Source organism: Lissotriton vulgaris, chromosome 2_1 (genome assembly GCF_964263255.1).
Source record: "Lissotriton vulgaris chromosome 2_1, aLisVul1.2, whole genome shotgun sequence".
Lineage (NCBI taxonomy): Eukaryota > Metazoa > Chordata > Amphibia > Caudata > Salamandridae > Lissotriton > Lissotriton vulgaris.
Genome location: NC_141687.1, coordinates 12,370,966 through 12,386,254, shown reverse-complemented (window position 1 = coordinate 12,386,254; position 15,289 = coordinate 12,370,966). Strand labels below are relative to the sequence as shown.

The 15,289-nt window shown below is 45.2% G+C and overlaps 1 protein-coding gene across 1 annotated transcript in view; it reads left to right on the top strand.

Annotated features, from left to right (window-relative positions):
* LOC147729455 (CD5 antigen-like) overlaps positions 1-14,824 on the top strand; it is a 335,364-nt gene extending 320,540 nt beyond the window's left edge. The window contains exon 6 of the mRNA XM_086954324.1: positions 14,322-14,824. Coding sequence (XP_086810450.1) covers positions 14,322-14,824 — 503 coding nt within the window. The remainder of the gene's footprint in view (positions 1-14,321) is intronic.
* Positions 14,825-15,289: the final 465 nt, after the last annotated feature.

Here is a 15,289-nt window from a genome sequence, read left to right as displayed (position 1 = left end):
CTCTGTTTTCTTTCCTTCTGATTGAGTTATTATTGATTAAGTACTTACCTGCATAGAAATTAAGAGAGTAAATTAATTATTTACGTCATTTTGGCGCCCGAATAGGGACCCCTCCCCCACCTCACGCGCCGGAAGGTGCGTTGCAATCCGTGTCCCCTGCCATCAGTTAGACGGACAACACGTGTACTGGCAGGATTTCCTGCATCCCCCTCTGACACACGGAGGTGACGAAGACTGCGATCAGTGCCCAGACGAGGCGGTGAGGAGTGCGGAGGATCCCGACCAGAGCCCAGCCGAAAGAAGCAAGGTCCGAGGTGTGAAGAGGCCCACCAGTTTTCCGAAGTTTTTCCGAAGTTTTCCGAAGTTTTCCGAAGTTTCGAGTCGAGTCCAGTCGAGTTTTCCGAGGCCTTCTGTTTCCGTGCTTCCCGGTGAGTACCATTGCTGGGTCGTATCTAGACGGGTTTGGGTACGCAAGTCCGGTCTGCACTGTTTTTAGGCAGTGTATCTGTACTGTTTAGCAGTATATCTAGGATTCCGAATTTCTGCACTGTTACAGCAGTGTATCCGTACCGTTGAGCGGTACATTCAGTGTAGGGGGTAGTTAGCTATGTCTTCAATGTTTTCATGTAATTAATGTCGTGGTATGACTGTGACTGTTTAAACGTGTATTATTGTGTTTTTTTTCCCCATACAATATAGCTGTTAAAAGGTATTAAGGAATAAAGATCTAGTGTTCAGTAAATAAGTAAGCAGGATGCCGTTTCTCAGTAAGTTAAAACAGATCGGAACTAGGAAAGGGTTACTAGAGGAAGAAATTCCTATCCCCCCTAGGGACACTCCAGGCAATTTTATGTATCAAAAGCACGGCATAGATGCCATATTATATCTAGATTTATGGGCCGATTACACCAAACACCTAGACGAGAGACACAGATGGCCTGTTACCGGAACGTGGGATGCCGAGTGCATCATGAGGGTAGAAGAAGCATTATGGAAAAAGAAAGCTAGGCAATCTCAGAAAGACGCCATAGAATTTTGGCGTAAGGAATCACGTAAGCGTGCGGACAAAGCGCTCCGTAGAGAAGACAGACTTAAAGAATCAGATAAAGAGCGAGAAAACGAATTAGTTACTGAAGGGATCCGAGTAAAAACAGAACAAATAGACCGTGCCCGAAATAATCTTGTAAACGGTATGTACCTCGCAGCAGATGGCTCATCCGAAACTGAATCAGAAATACCGAAAAACTTACCGACACCGTTAGTTCCAACTAAAGTAATGCATAAAACTACTAAAGACATATTCCTGAATTCATATCTAGAGGATGTAGCACCAGCTTATACCAACATGCCTGTTCGTGCCCTGCCTACTGACAGGGATGGGGGGGGCACTGCGCCCCCAGATCCAGCTCCACCGGTACCGCAACAGACCTCTCCCGTTCCGCCAGCTCCGCCACCCCCCGTACTTAAGACAGACCTATCGAAACCAGTACTACCTGATCTTACTAAAAGACAGATTCAAGTCCAGATACAGACTCCACGGAGAGATAATGCCCAAGCATCCGCCTCAGGAGGTGCGACAGCGGGTCTACGGACCCCGCCACCGACACACAGATTGCATTTAAAGGACACACAGAATCCTTTCCAGTCTCCCTATTCAGCCCGGCTTGACGCATTCAAAGATAGGATGTCATTCTGCAGATATGATCCAGTACCCGGAACAGACGATCTGATGGTATTAGCATCACTGCGCTTAAGATCTGCCACCGATAACTTGCTATGCTATGTAGGAATGCAGGAAGCTCTCGACAGACTATACAAATTCATACAGACGGGGAAAGACCCCGACAGTGTCAAAGCTGCCATGTATAAACAGAAAGTTGACGTTCAGAAACAGATATTACGATTCTTCATTAATTGTGTGATAAGAGAACGAGACAGGCCCGGGACAGATCAAAGTGAGTTAGACGCATTAAACAAGTGGGGCCAAAATATAGCAGACGCGAAACATGACAAGGGAACTTGTATAACCACTATGTCCCAGAAAATTAGAAAGGCAGTATTAACTGCACATCAGGAAGAAACTGATAAAACTTCCTCCGGGGAGGAAGATGAAGATGGAACATCAGAAAAGTCTACAGATATCATAGCGTATGTAGGTAGGGGAAACTACCTTAGAAAAGGTGTCCGTCCGGAGAGCAAGAGAGTTCTTTTCTCCGCTTTAACAAATCCGAATTCTTCAGAACATCAGTTCCAAGAAACTGATAAAAGGCTTCGAGATCGAGTAGGGTATCATATACTCAATTCTATGGATGAACAGGAACTAGCCCGGTCGGCCGTGTTGTGGGCCGAAAACGCAGACATATATAATGATGACACGTTAGTGCAGACATTCTTGAACCTTTCCCCGGAAGAGCAGAAAATAGCAGGTGTATACATGATTCAGCACCTCCTTATCAAGTTCAGAAACCATCATTCTGATCCAGGTCCCTTACACGAAACATTAGAAGCACTAATCATGGATAGATGGAGAGGTTTTAGTACCAAATTAATACAAATAATTCTAGAACAACGACGTAAGTATAACACCTTCCTGAGCTCTGAATATGTTCCCGCCCCGCCTCCAGAAAGAAAAATGTACCACATGCAATGCGGTGGCGGCATTGAAAGCCAGAATCCCTTACGAGAAGTACATCCAGTTATGGGCGAGGATCGTACCCTGAAACGTGTGTATGTTCACACACCACTGACTAAGTTAGAACTATTAGAAATGAAGAAATTAGTTCCGTGCCATGATAAAGACCCTGCAGGTTTTCACAGAGAGCTTAAAGACATGTTATTGATGGGAGATTACACGTATGATGATATTATGAAAATGTTAAAAGTACTGTTGCCCACGGGCATTTACGAGAAATTAAAGGAGAAGGATTGGGAAGTGGGAGAGTCAAAGATAGCATGGGCGGAGATAGAAGACGAAGAAAAGAAACGAGTCCCAGGGTTAGGCCTTGGGGATCTGACTAAAGCATTACCAGGTTTAATAGTACAGGTTCTGCCAAGATTATTGACGACTAGAAAGGAAGATTGGGACGCAATCTCGTCCTGTAAACAGAAACAAGATGAAGATACTAGTGACTTTTATTCAAGATTCGAGAAATGTTTCATTATCAATAGTGGCCTAAAAACTAGTAGCGAGTCATATCCACACCTTTTTGTAACAAAGTTAGTAGAGAACGCCCTACCACTAGTTAAAAATAGAGTGTACAAGGTTGAAAGTACTTGGCAGGCAAATACGCCATCACAGATGTTACAAATGTTACAATATCACCAGAATAGAATTAGGGAAGAACAAGAGCAGGAACAGAAACGTATGAAAGACACGAAGATGAAAATGTTAGTAGCTCAGACAATTCCAGCCGAGGGTCATAGAAAAGGTGGGGCTCAGACAAATCATTCTGCCGCTCCCGTTAAAGGGACATGTAATTATTGCAAGCAGCCAGGTCACTACGTACATGAATGTCCAGTCCTGAAACATAACATCGAGACAGGTAAAACTAAAGAAAGACCGCGTCCGCCTAGACATGAACAGGGTCATCAACAGACCTCGCAGAACGAACAGCCAATGCAGAATACACAGCCTATGCATGATCAGTCCCATACAGTACAGACAGTAGCAGTACCACAGCCACAGCATGCTCAGACACAGCCCGCTGCTGCAACTAGAGAAGTCTCACAACAAATGTACCAGTATGCCCAGTCGGCATATCCGGACTATCAGCGTTATACATGAAACAGCCTAGGGAGGGAAAGTGATTTGCCTCTTATTGAAATTCCTGTAGATCAAGAAGGTCCATATGTACATAGTCACGTATTAGGAAAAGACAGAAAGTTTTTAATTGACACAGGGGCAAGTCGCACTACTATAAGTCATAATGAAGTTCCAGGGGCACCCCTCTCAGGCTCACAGAATGTTTCCCTTGGGTTTTCAGGACAGCCTATTGTAAATGAGGTATCAGAACCAGTACCACTAGCTGTGGGTCCATTATCTCTAGTTACAGATTTGTTACTTACGAAATCATGTCCCGAAAATCTGTTAGGAATTAAAACACTGAAGGCTCTAGGAGCTATAATTTGCTGTTCCCCGGAGGGAGTCAGACTCTTTCTACGAGATTTCAAGGGTCATTATGTTCTACGTGACTTTGATGTCAGATTGAAAAATGTACCAGATCACTTATGGGCAAAAGGCCCAGCTGATGTAGGTTGTATGCATATCACACCATACCGTGTTACACTCAAGACAGGAGTTGTTCTACCCAGAATCAGACAATACAAGTTACCACCCGATGCTGTAGTGGCTTTACTGAAAATAATTGAAGAGCTTATTGCCCAGGGAGTGGTCGTAGAGACCGACTCCAATATCTGTAATTCCCCCATCATTCCAATTCTTAAACGTACAGACCGCAATGCACCGCCAGTATACCGGCTGGTGATTGATCTTCGAGAACTGAACAAATGCATTGTACCACAGTATCCTGTGGTCCCCGATATCTCCACCCTGTTAACTGCTATTGATTCAGAAGCAACGTTCTTTACTGTAATCGATCTCAAGAACGCCTTCTTCAGTGTACCCATTGACCCGGAGAGCCAATATCTCTTCGGATTCAGTTTAAATGGACGAAGTTTCAAATTTTCCCGCGCACCTCAAGGATTTACAGAAAGCCCCAGCATCTATAGTCAAGCACTGAAAAGACAACTAGATTGTATCCAAATGCCAGTTAATACAGCTTTATTACAGTACGTCGATGATCTGCTGATCACCGCACGAAGTGAGCCTGAATGTGAACAAGCATCTCTGATAGTTTTGCATTTTCTGGCCGACAAGGGACACAAGGTGTCTCCTTCGAAGCTACAATTCTGTGTTCAGCAAGTTGTGTACTTGGGTCACTTGCTGTCCAAAGTGGGGAGACAGCTCACTCCCGATCGCATTCAGTTAATAGTAAACATGCCCCGACCCCAGTCACAAAAAGAAGTGCGGGCCTTCATAGGCCTCACCTCGTACTGCAGACAATGGATTCCTCAATATGCATTTCTAGCTAAACCACTCATCCAGTTAACGACACAGGAGGCAGCGACTTCGACTGTCCTTCCTTGGACTCAGGAACACACACAAGCCTTTGAGGAATTAAAGAAAGCTTTATGCCAAGCACCAGTTTTAGCGACACCATGTTACAGTAAACCGCTTACACTTTTTGTTACAGAACGTGATGGTACAGCATTGTCTGTCCTCACTCAAGATCAAGCAGGTTCACATAAGCCTTGCGCTTATTTTTCAAGTACATTGGATTCAGTAGCACAGGCACTCCCTGCATGCTTAAAGTCAGTAGCAGCAACAGCGTTAGCAATCAGACAAAGCGATTCAATTGTTTTAGGTCATCAGTTAACAGTACAAGTTCCACATTCTGTAGAGGTTCTGTTAAACAGAACCCAGACTCAACACCTAACTATAGCACGATTGACAGGTTACGAATTGACATTATTCCAGCCACACATAGAAATCAGACGCTGCAGTATCTTGAACCCAGCAACATTGTTACCTACAGTTATGACAGATCCAGCTCCACATGATTGTATAGAGATTATTAATGCAGTAACAAAGCCCAGACGAGATTTAACAGATGTTCCACTGACAAATCCAGACCTGACACTTTATGTGGATGGTTCATGCATGAGAACAAGTACAGGAGAATTAGTGGCCGCATATGCCGTGACCACTGAAACTGAAGTTAAAGAAACACATCGTATTGATACATTGTCTGCTCAAGCAGCAGAGCTCATCGCTCTGACCCGAGCCTGTATTCTAGCAAAGAACAGAAATGTTAACATATACACAGATTCCCGTTATGCGTTCGGAGTCGTACACGACTTTGGTATGCTCTGGCAGGAACGAGGTTTCCTGACCTCTCATGGTACCAAGATACAGCACGGTCCTCTCATTCAAGCACTGTTAGAAGCAATACATCTGCCTTCAGCCATATCAGTCATGAAGTGTAAAGCCCATACTAAAGCCACAGATTCTGTCTCCCAGGGTAACGACCTGGCAGATCAGACAGCAAAACATACAGCACTGACTCACACTCAGACAGCTGACACGACCAAGACAACAGATCCGACAAACTGCATGACAGTCCGAGATCCCACCCTAGATGTTATTGACATTCAGACACACGCTACTGCAGACGAAATAAAGAAATGGACCGAACTAGGAGGGATCCAGACAGATCAGGGTTGGATGACGAAGGGAAAATCTACATGGTTTCTCCCTGACTCTATGGTTCAAGTCATGATAAATACAGCACATAGTCCTGCCCATTTAGGAGAGAAAGCAATGCTAGACAGTTTGCAAAATATCTGGAACAATAAACACTTACGAGCAGCCGCAAAACAGAAAGTGCGTACTTGCATGATCTGTTGTCAGTTCAATCCAGGTAAAAGCGTCCCTGTAGAGCAAGGTGGATTTCATCCTCCCGATCACCCTTTTGAAGTCCTCCAGATGGATTATATCCAGATGGACCGTTGTCGAGGATTTAAATATGTTCTCGTAGTTGTCTGTGCTCTGTCCCGCTGGACCGAAGCATATCCAGTCCCAGATTACACTGCTCCGACCACTGCCAAACAGTTGGTTCGTGAATTTTTCCCACGGTACGGCTTGCCTCGTGTCGTGTACTCAGATAACGGTCAGCCGTTCTCGTCTGCCCTAATGAAAGAAGTTTCCTTGTTATTGGGATACCAGTGGAAGTTCCATTGTGTCCGACATCCAGAAGCAGCAGGCCTTGTAGAAAGGCATAATCAGACATTAAAGATTCGCCTTGCCAAAATATGTCAGGACAAAGGGGTCGACTGGATAGTCGCCCTGCCGGTGGCACTATTCTATATGAGAATGGTCGCCCATTCGAGATCAGGGCTATCTCCGTACGAAGTGGTCTTTGGAAGACCACCGAATATGTGGGGGACGCCCATTCCTAAAAAGATAACCGATGTTGATTCTAATATGTTGACAGATTACCTTGCCTCCTTGATGTCTGCACTCCAATCATGTCGTTCACAGGTTGCCGCTGCCTTCCCTGACAACACCGATGTGAAGGAGCATGATGTCCGCCCCGGTGACGTTGTTTTAGTCCGAAACTTCGACAGGAAAAGTCCGTTGGAGCCCCGCTGGAAGTCTCCGAAGACCGTTCTTCTAACAACAAAGACCGCAGTCAAATTGGAAGGAAGAAAGGGGTGGGTCCACCTAAGCCATATCAAAACATTCCCAGGACTGAACCCGGAACAAGACACACCCACCCCCACCAAAGACTCTGATAAAAAAGACTTTTCCGAATGCAAACGAGAAAAAACTCCTCAAGAACAATATCGTATGAAGTTACGATCTAGCAAGTCAGACAGTTTAATTGTTTAAGTCCTCCCCTAGGTGAATCGGTTAAATAGTTTCTGACATGTATCCCCTAGATCGAGTTAGAGAGAGAGAGGAAAAGAAAAGAACATATTGTAAATCACTTCGTAGTCACTGCATAGTGACACTAATAATTATGTTTATTTTCAGTATATTAATAATCATTGCTAGTATCTTGTTATCTATATACTATCCTATCTTCAAGCGTGAACAACCTACTTACAATGTCTCTGCTGAACACACTTTTAGTGAGTTACCTCCTCATGAGCTTTCCTACAGACTTGCGCTGCGCAACAATACATTCATTAGTATGTTACATCATTCTCATCAAACTAACAATGCTACAAATTGCTGGATATGTGGCCGACTCCCTCCCTACCAGAATTACAAGGGAGCACTGCCTCTCTTTCCGTATCCGTTCACTCACAATGGCTCCTGCGGGGCATGGTTTAAGATAATTAATTCTTTAGATCCCGACATTGCTGTTTTCGATGGGGGTTGGGTTTGGGGAAACTTGAACTTGGTCCTACTAGACGTCTGTTACCCGGATAAGGAGGGACTGCCCATTAGAATAGGAACTGATCTAGAAAATGAAGTATATGGATTAGGTAATTACACAATTAGCCTTATGATTCTTACTGTCGAATCCGAAGCCGCACCAGTTCTACCTATTGTGTCAGTACTGCCAGTCACTGGTGAATTATGTATCAAGAAGAAAGGTTCAGTACACTTAGGTCATAGTAAATGCACCACTGTGGTCGAATTCAGTGATGATGGAAAGTCATCCTTCAAAGCTATCAGTCATTCTTACTTTGTGTGTGGTCATACCGCATACATTCGTCTACCTCCAGATTGGGATGGTACCTGTTACATTGCATTCCTTTTGCCACCCGTTTTTCTAGCTCCTTCTGATTACCACAGAAATAGCAATCTAGTAAAGAATAGACCCAGAAGAGATGCCCCCCTTGTCGACTACACAGAAACAGCATGGGAACAGTACACTGATTTTAATAAAGGGTTCTTTTTCTTCTTAGGCCCTGTCCAGAATAGTAAATTAATACGCAGATTAACTAGAACACTTGAAGCTGTAGTAAATGAAACTACCTCCGCCTTAGGAAACTTAACAGAGGAGCAGTCCGCTATGCGGGTTGTTGTCCTTCAGAATCGTCTTGTAATTGACGTCATCTCGGCAGATAGAGGTGGAGCCTGTAAGGTCATCGGGTCAAGCTGCTGTGTTTTCATTCCACAGAATGCACCATCTGTATATCAAGCTATCACCCGTCTTCATAAAATTGCAAATCAGATACATCAGAATCCAGGCACCTGGACTTGGTCCGGTTGGTTCTGGACAACGTTAACAGCTTGGGGATGGAAGATCCTATCCTTCCTAGGCATTGGCCTAGTCCTAGTATTCAGTTGCTGCTTGTGCCTACAGTGTGGGCCAGCGATTTGTGGACTATGTGCCACTTCTTGTATTGAGCATTCCAGTTTCCACTCAAAACGTAACCGAAAGAAAGAAGAACAAATGATGTTACAAGAACAGACTGATCGATTCATGAGGATCGATATTTCATGAAGGGTCCGTAGGGAACAAGGAGGGAATGAGGAAAATTAAATTTTGGCCATGTTGTGTTCCCTAGCGCGTACCCCACCGACTCCATGTACCAGCTTAAAGTGCATGTAACTTCCCTCCTGTGCCAGCTATGAAGACGCAAATACATTTGCGTCCACCGTCAACGTGTCCTCTTTCAGACGCACCATGAATGGATTATATAGTCCGTTCCTAAGTATGCTATGCCAACGTCTTTTTGTAGCACACTTTTCACTTTTTCCTGCTCTAGCCAGAGTAGGCCCTGAATTCCTGCCATCTGAACCTCTTTTGTGGCTCCTGGCTCTGCCCAGGCTACCTCTGTACTCATGAACTATGTCCTACATTCAGCGCGGCCCCTTGCGCTCAGCTCAAGCCTGCTTTCTGCCAAGACTGACTATAACCTTCGAGTTATCTGTTCCGCTCCCCGAGAATACATTCCTGCCTACTAGATCCTGTAAACATCCTCTCCAGCTGCAGAGCCAAAAGGCCGATCTGTCTTAATACAAGTAATTCATAGCCTCCGTTGCCATGCTTCCATGGAAGGCCCCGTGCCCCCACGCTTCACATGTAGACACTCAGGCGCTTATACACGCATCCACAGTTAGCATAGAATAGCTCCTACCCTAGAGACCTTTCCGACCAGATAGTATAGTTTCTAAACATCAGATATCAGATATGATAGAAGTACAAGTTGATCTGACATGCCAGACTTCTGTCTCTTCCCGTCAGTGTAAATGTCAAGACCCCTGCACCCCGTCAGTCACACGTCATACAGCTGCGCGCGCATCCAAGCTTCCGATTTCTGCTGACATTGCAACATTCTGTTAGCACCACCCCTTGGTGCCACCCACTTGCGTCACCTGTCAGTGACGTTTCTAGCACACACCTCTAGTTCACGCCTAGTTTACGCCTCTTGATGATGTATTGGTACCACGTGTATACTGTTATCTTGTCTTCTCTCAGCTGTTACGCCTCTCACATTGAAACTTATGATGTAAATCAAGTATATAAGCTATGTAATATCAATAAACGAGAGCGCGCTCATCTATCCCTTCTGACACCCCTGTGGTGGTCAGAACATGATATCCTGATTCCTTTATGAGGAATAAAACCCTTAGAAACTCTAACACCACGGACTCTGTTTTCTTTCCTTCTGATTGAGTTATTATTGATTAAGTACTTACCTGCATAGAAATTAAGAGAGTAAATTAATCTCATCCACGGAGCCTTTCCCTGGGGCTCCCATTGACTGCACTGTCCTCTGCCGAAGAGTGAAGTTGGATCCGCCGCTGCCTCCTATTCTTGACATCACATCTCTGCTGTAGTCCTCGCTCTCGCTGCTCGCCCTGCTCCGTCCTGCAGTCTCCTCTTTCCTGTAGTGTTGAATGATGGAGCCAGAGGGCGCTACATCTTAGATATCTTAGTTGTTATGGCACATTTCTGCTTTCTCCTTTCACAAAACTCAGCTCTGCACGCTGCCTCTGCACGCTGCCTCTGTACGCTGCCTCTGCACGCTGCCTCTGCACGCTGCCTCTGTACACTGCCTCTGTATGCTGCCTCTGCACGCTGCCTCTGTACGCTGTCTCTGTACGCTGCCTCTGCACGCTGCCTCTGCACGCTGCCTCTGCACGCTACCTCTGCACGCTACCTCTGCACGCTGCCTCTGCACGCTGCCTCTGCACGCTGCCTCTGCACGCTGCCTCTGTACACTGCCTCTGCACACTGCCTCTGTACGCTGCCTCTGCACGCTGCCTCTGCACGCTGCCTCTGCACGCTGCCTCTGTACACTGCCTCGTGTGAAAGGTTAGTGAATCTGTAGATGCGCCTGTGGGATTGCGTCAGTGGGCGGAGTCAGAGGTGTGGCAGAAAGAGGAACATTGGTAGTATTTTTTTCCCATTTCACCAACCGGTTACAGCTTATTACATTATTTAACTTAACCAATGGATACTCATGTTTATTTAGGGTTTAATCCAAGTTATTGACATTAAAATACATTCACAAAGTGGGATAGGTTTCTAATCAAAGAATGTCCCAAATATCCTTAAAAGTGGAAGCGCAAGCCTTTTGTCTCCAAGCCATGGAGTTTCTGTCATCAGCACTTCTCCTCCCTTGTTTCCACAAGAGCAGTTCAAACATGAATGGCAAAACATCCTAGTTTGCAAATGTTTTTCACATAATTATGGCTCTGCCATATTTGCCACATAATACATCATCTGCTGCATAATCCGACGATTTTAACTAATGAATTGTTTATAGCTCAAACGGATTAAAAGTCACTCATAAATGTGACTTGTGTTGCTGTGAAGTGAAGGGCCCACTGCAAAGGGTGACTGGTCACCTTTCTCACTGCTGCAGTTTTATGTTCCTCTGGTACTAATAAGGAAACATCTTTGCAGAGACTGTTAGAATGTGTAAAAATGGCAAAATGATAACGTATCAAAAAATGTACAGCACCATCAATTCCAGTGTAGGGTGTCAGAGGACTTTACATCACACATATTACACAGAGACAATCATTCATACGTGTGTAAATCACTGAATAGGAAATGTTAGATAACACAAAGGACTACAGGATGTAAGAGTCACATGACAACCAAACTAGTAGGCAGCACAGTTTAATAGTGATTGGTCTGGAGAAACACAAACTCAGAATTTAAAACGTAATACCATGGTTGGGGGTTCTCTTTAATAATCAAATTGAATTCTATCCAAATGAACCCTTTTTGCAACATTAGGATAATCAAATACTGGGGAAAAAACCATAATGCTCTAATTTATACCTTGCAGTTTGCCTGCAGCTCTTACGTGACAGTTCATAGCTCACTGTTCTAGGTTAGGATTTTAACTTATAAATTGCAAGTAACACTAGTGTCTCTCTGACAAAAGCAGTAACCCACTGACCTATTTACATCATGTGCACTTTATGATCTGCATGGTACATGTTCTTTGCAGCAGGCACATTAACCCTCTGCGCTTCCTTTCCATGAGTCAAAACGTCCACTAGGCAAAACACCAGCTCTATCTACTCAGAACAATCACTGGAGTTATCATGATATTTTTATTGTTGCAGAAAATTGTTGGAGGCCTTGAAGGAGGCAGCAAGTGCCTTTCAAACCATATTATACTTGCAAAGACGCCCCCACCTGAAGTCAGCACCAACCGCGGTCCAAGCAGGTAACAGCAGTGGGGCAGTGGGGCCGAGTAAGAGGGGGATTTCGAGCGATGATGCTGAGGGAAAATGTATTATTAATTTAATTTTCTCTCAGCATTGTCCATTGAAATCCCCCCGTGTTAGGACCCTCTGCCCCGCCACTTTTACCTGCACGGACCGTGGCTGGTCATCGCCTGGTGCAGTCGCACTGCCCTAGAGCCACCCTGCTCCAGGGTCCTGTGACTTCAGTGACAGAGTCACAGAGACTGGATCACTGTCGCTCTAGGATGTGCTGCTTCATCGGCCTGGCCGCAAGACTGGAGGTGAACTTTAGAAAGAATTGTGGCGGACAGGCCTTCAAGGTTTGCCACTGCTAGGGTCCACCGGCTGGTGCTAAGACGCCAGGGCTTCTAAGGTCTTGTGGGGCCTTCTAAGGTCTAGCATGGGAATATGCTCCCTCAGGAGCATGGTCTGGGGGACTGGTCATGAAGGCCGAACCCGGCTCCCCGGTTCCGAATTCAGCAGCTCTTACCATAGTGCCACATCCTCTCACCCACTGAGGACCATACTGCCCACTGAGAGAAACGTGCACTGCACTGACCGCTATAAACACCTGAATGATACTCAGTTCAAATGACACACTAGACAAGAGCAATATGCTGCCCAAAAAAAATTAACACCATCCTTGATAAAGCAAACACTCGTAGGGAATGCAAGATTAAGTAAAGCATGTGAAATTTAAGAAGGAACAACATGGTTACCTTTTTCTTTTTACACTCATTATTCAGAAATTAGAGAGTGCTTTTCCCTGAAAAGTTACTGTTGTTCAAAGAGAGATGAGGACACAAACGTAGCGCCAGCAAACACTGTAAAGTGCTGCTAATGGGTTTAGGTGTGAATAAATCAATGTGGCCACCTTGCAACCACTCTGACTTACTTTAGTTCGTTTTCATATTTTGAATGTTTTATTTTTCGCCACACTTAGGAATTGAAAAAAGTCAGAAAAAGATGACGTTTCCAACAAAAGTGTTTTTCTTTTTTGGATCCATTTCACGGGGGAGCAAATAAACAAAAGGAGGAAAGAGAGGGTAATACTAGTTTTTTGAAGTCAAGGTTCACTAAATGAGGCGGAGCGAGACAGAAAGAGAGGGAAGAGGGGTGACAAAGAGAGGGGGAGAGAGAACTGGACATTGTCCGTGTCCTCTCTGGGCACGAAGGAAAAGACAGAGTCCTTTTCCTTCTCTGCCCGTCCCCAAAAGCAGAGCCATTGGCGATTTCTGCCGTCTGGGAGGTATGTTTACAATACCAAAGTAGGGGAACGGACTCTAGGACATGAAAGAAGTAGGGGCACGCAACGTCGCACATCATCTAAGAATGTGAGATGATGTGTGACGTTGTGTGCAGCTAAACACACTAGCCCTCAGACATGGGTGTAACCTGAGGAGTGAGGCACAACTGCTCAAGATTGCACCCTTCACACTAACCTGGAGCACCTGCCCATTAGTATAACTTGTCTCTGGTTCTAGCAGACATTTGTGTAGGTTTGTTCTGTATTTTAACGTGCATCCGACACAATGCTTAATTTGAGATGGTGGTGTCCAGTGCTCTTCACGGCACTTAATTGTCAACATTGACGTTTATGATGGTCTGCCACATGGTGGCACCATTTGTCTAATTTGCAGATGAGCACAGCAGCTGTTTGTCAACCCAATACACCTGAAAATGACCAATAGCAGCCCCAAGCCATTCTTATAGCTTCAGGGACTGGAATAGGTGGCATTGATGCACTTGGAGGAGTGTGATATCATTGGCAGCGCTGGCAGGGGCACAGGTGGTGCAGTGGCCTCCTGAAAAGCACCTGGCCCTTATTTTTACAAAAAATAAACACATCTAAAACATGCAGTACTGACCTTCTTGCAGGAGGGCCACCGGCTGGACTGGGTGACACTGCACCTGCTACGCCCTTGTTCACACTGCAATAGTACAGGAGTGCCACAGACAGGTCCGGCGCCACTGCACCTGCTGCACCAGTGAGAGCTTTGCATCTGTTCGCGCTGCAGTAGTAGAACTTATGCACTATTCGTAAGTGTTGAAAAGTGGGTGAGTGACCTGATGATATTCTCTGTCTCCGCAGCGCCCCTGTCGGTGGATCCGAAGGCTGCAGACGGGACTTTCCTCATCAGCAGTGACGGGAAGGAACTACGCAACCGCGGCATGTACCGCTGTGTCCGGGGGGCCACGGGGGTCCTCTCAGGGAAGTGGTACTGGCAAGTGACCATAGACCCAGGAGAGAGCGTCATGCAACTCTATGCGTCATCTGATCTCTTCCTGTGGACTATAGGGGTCGCCAGCGAATCAGTAGGCACAAACAGCAACACTCTTCTTTCCCCCAGCAACGGCGTCTGGGTTCTCATACAAACAGATTCAATGTATCAGGCTGTGTATGAAATGCTCAAATACCAACGTTTTGTAGGCGAAATTAACAACTTGGGAATTTTTGTAGACTATGAGGAGGGGCTGGTGTCTTTCTACGATGATACAAAAGTACAGCATATCTACACCTACACCGCCACTTTTCAAGAGAAAATATATCCGTACATCTGCCTTGAGTCCGGAAGACCCGTTCATCTGAAGTAATCACACAAAGGTTGTACATTGGTGTTTGATGAATTGATTCTTTTTCATAATATTCTCAAATCACGATAATGTCAAAATACATAAAGCTGCAGAAAAGAGTGATTGTATTAATTTAAAAAAAACTGCTTTATTTAAAAGCAAGTTAAACAAATGTGTCTATTTATCTTTTTGAAAGCGAGAGTGATTGGATTTCTACAAGAACCGACAATGAAAGATGAAAGTGTGAGTCTGAGAGTGTGTCCTGGGCCCTGGTGCAAGGAAGGAAATGGGGCCCCTCACCACTGTTTAAACTGTGCTAGAGACACCCTGACGAGCCTGCCCTTCATGAACAACTGCTTTCTCCCGTATCCTAGGAGGACTGAAGCATCCTTTATTAAGTCATAGGTCAAGTCTGCACTGATAACATGAACCGTGAGCCACCAGGCTCACTTACGAAGAAGGGTATGTGAATGATCTAACCCCATC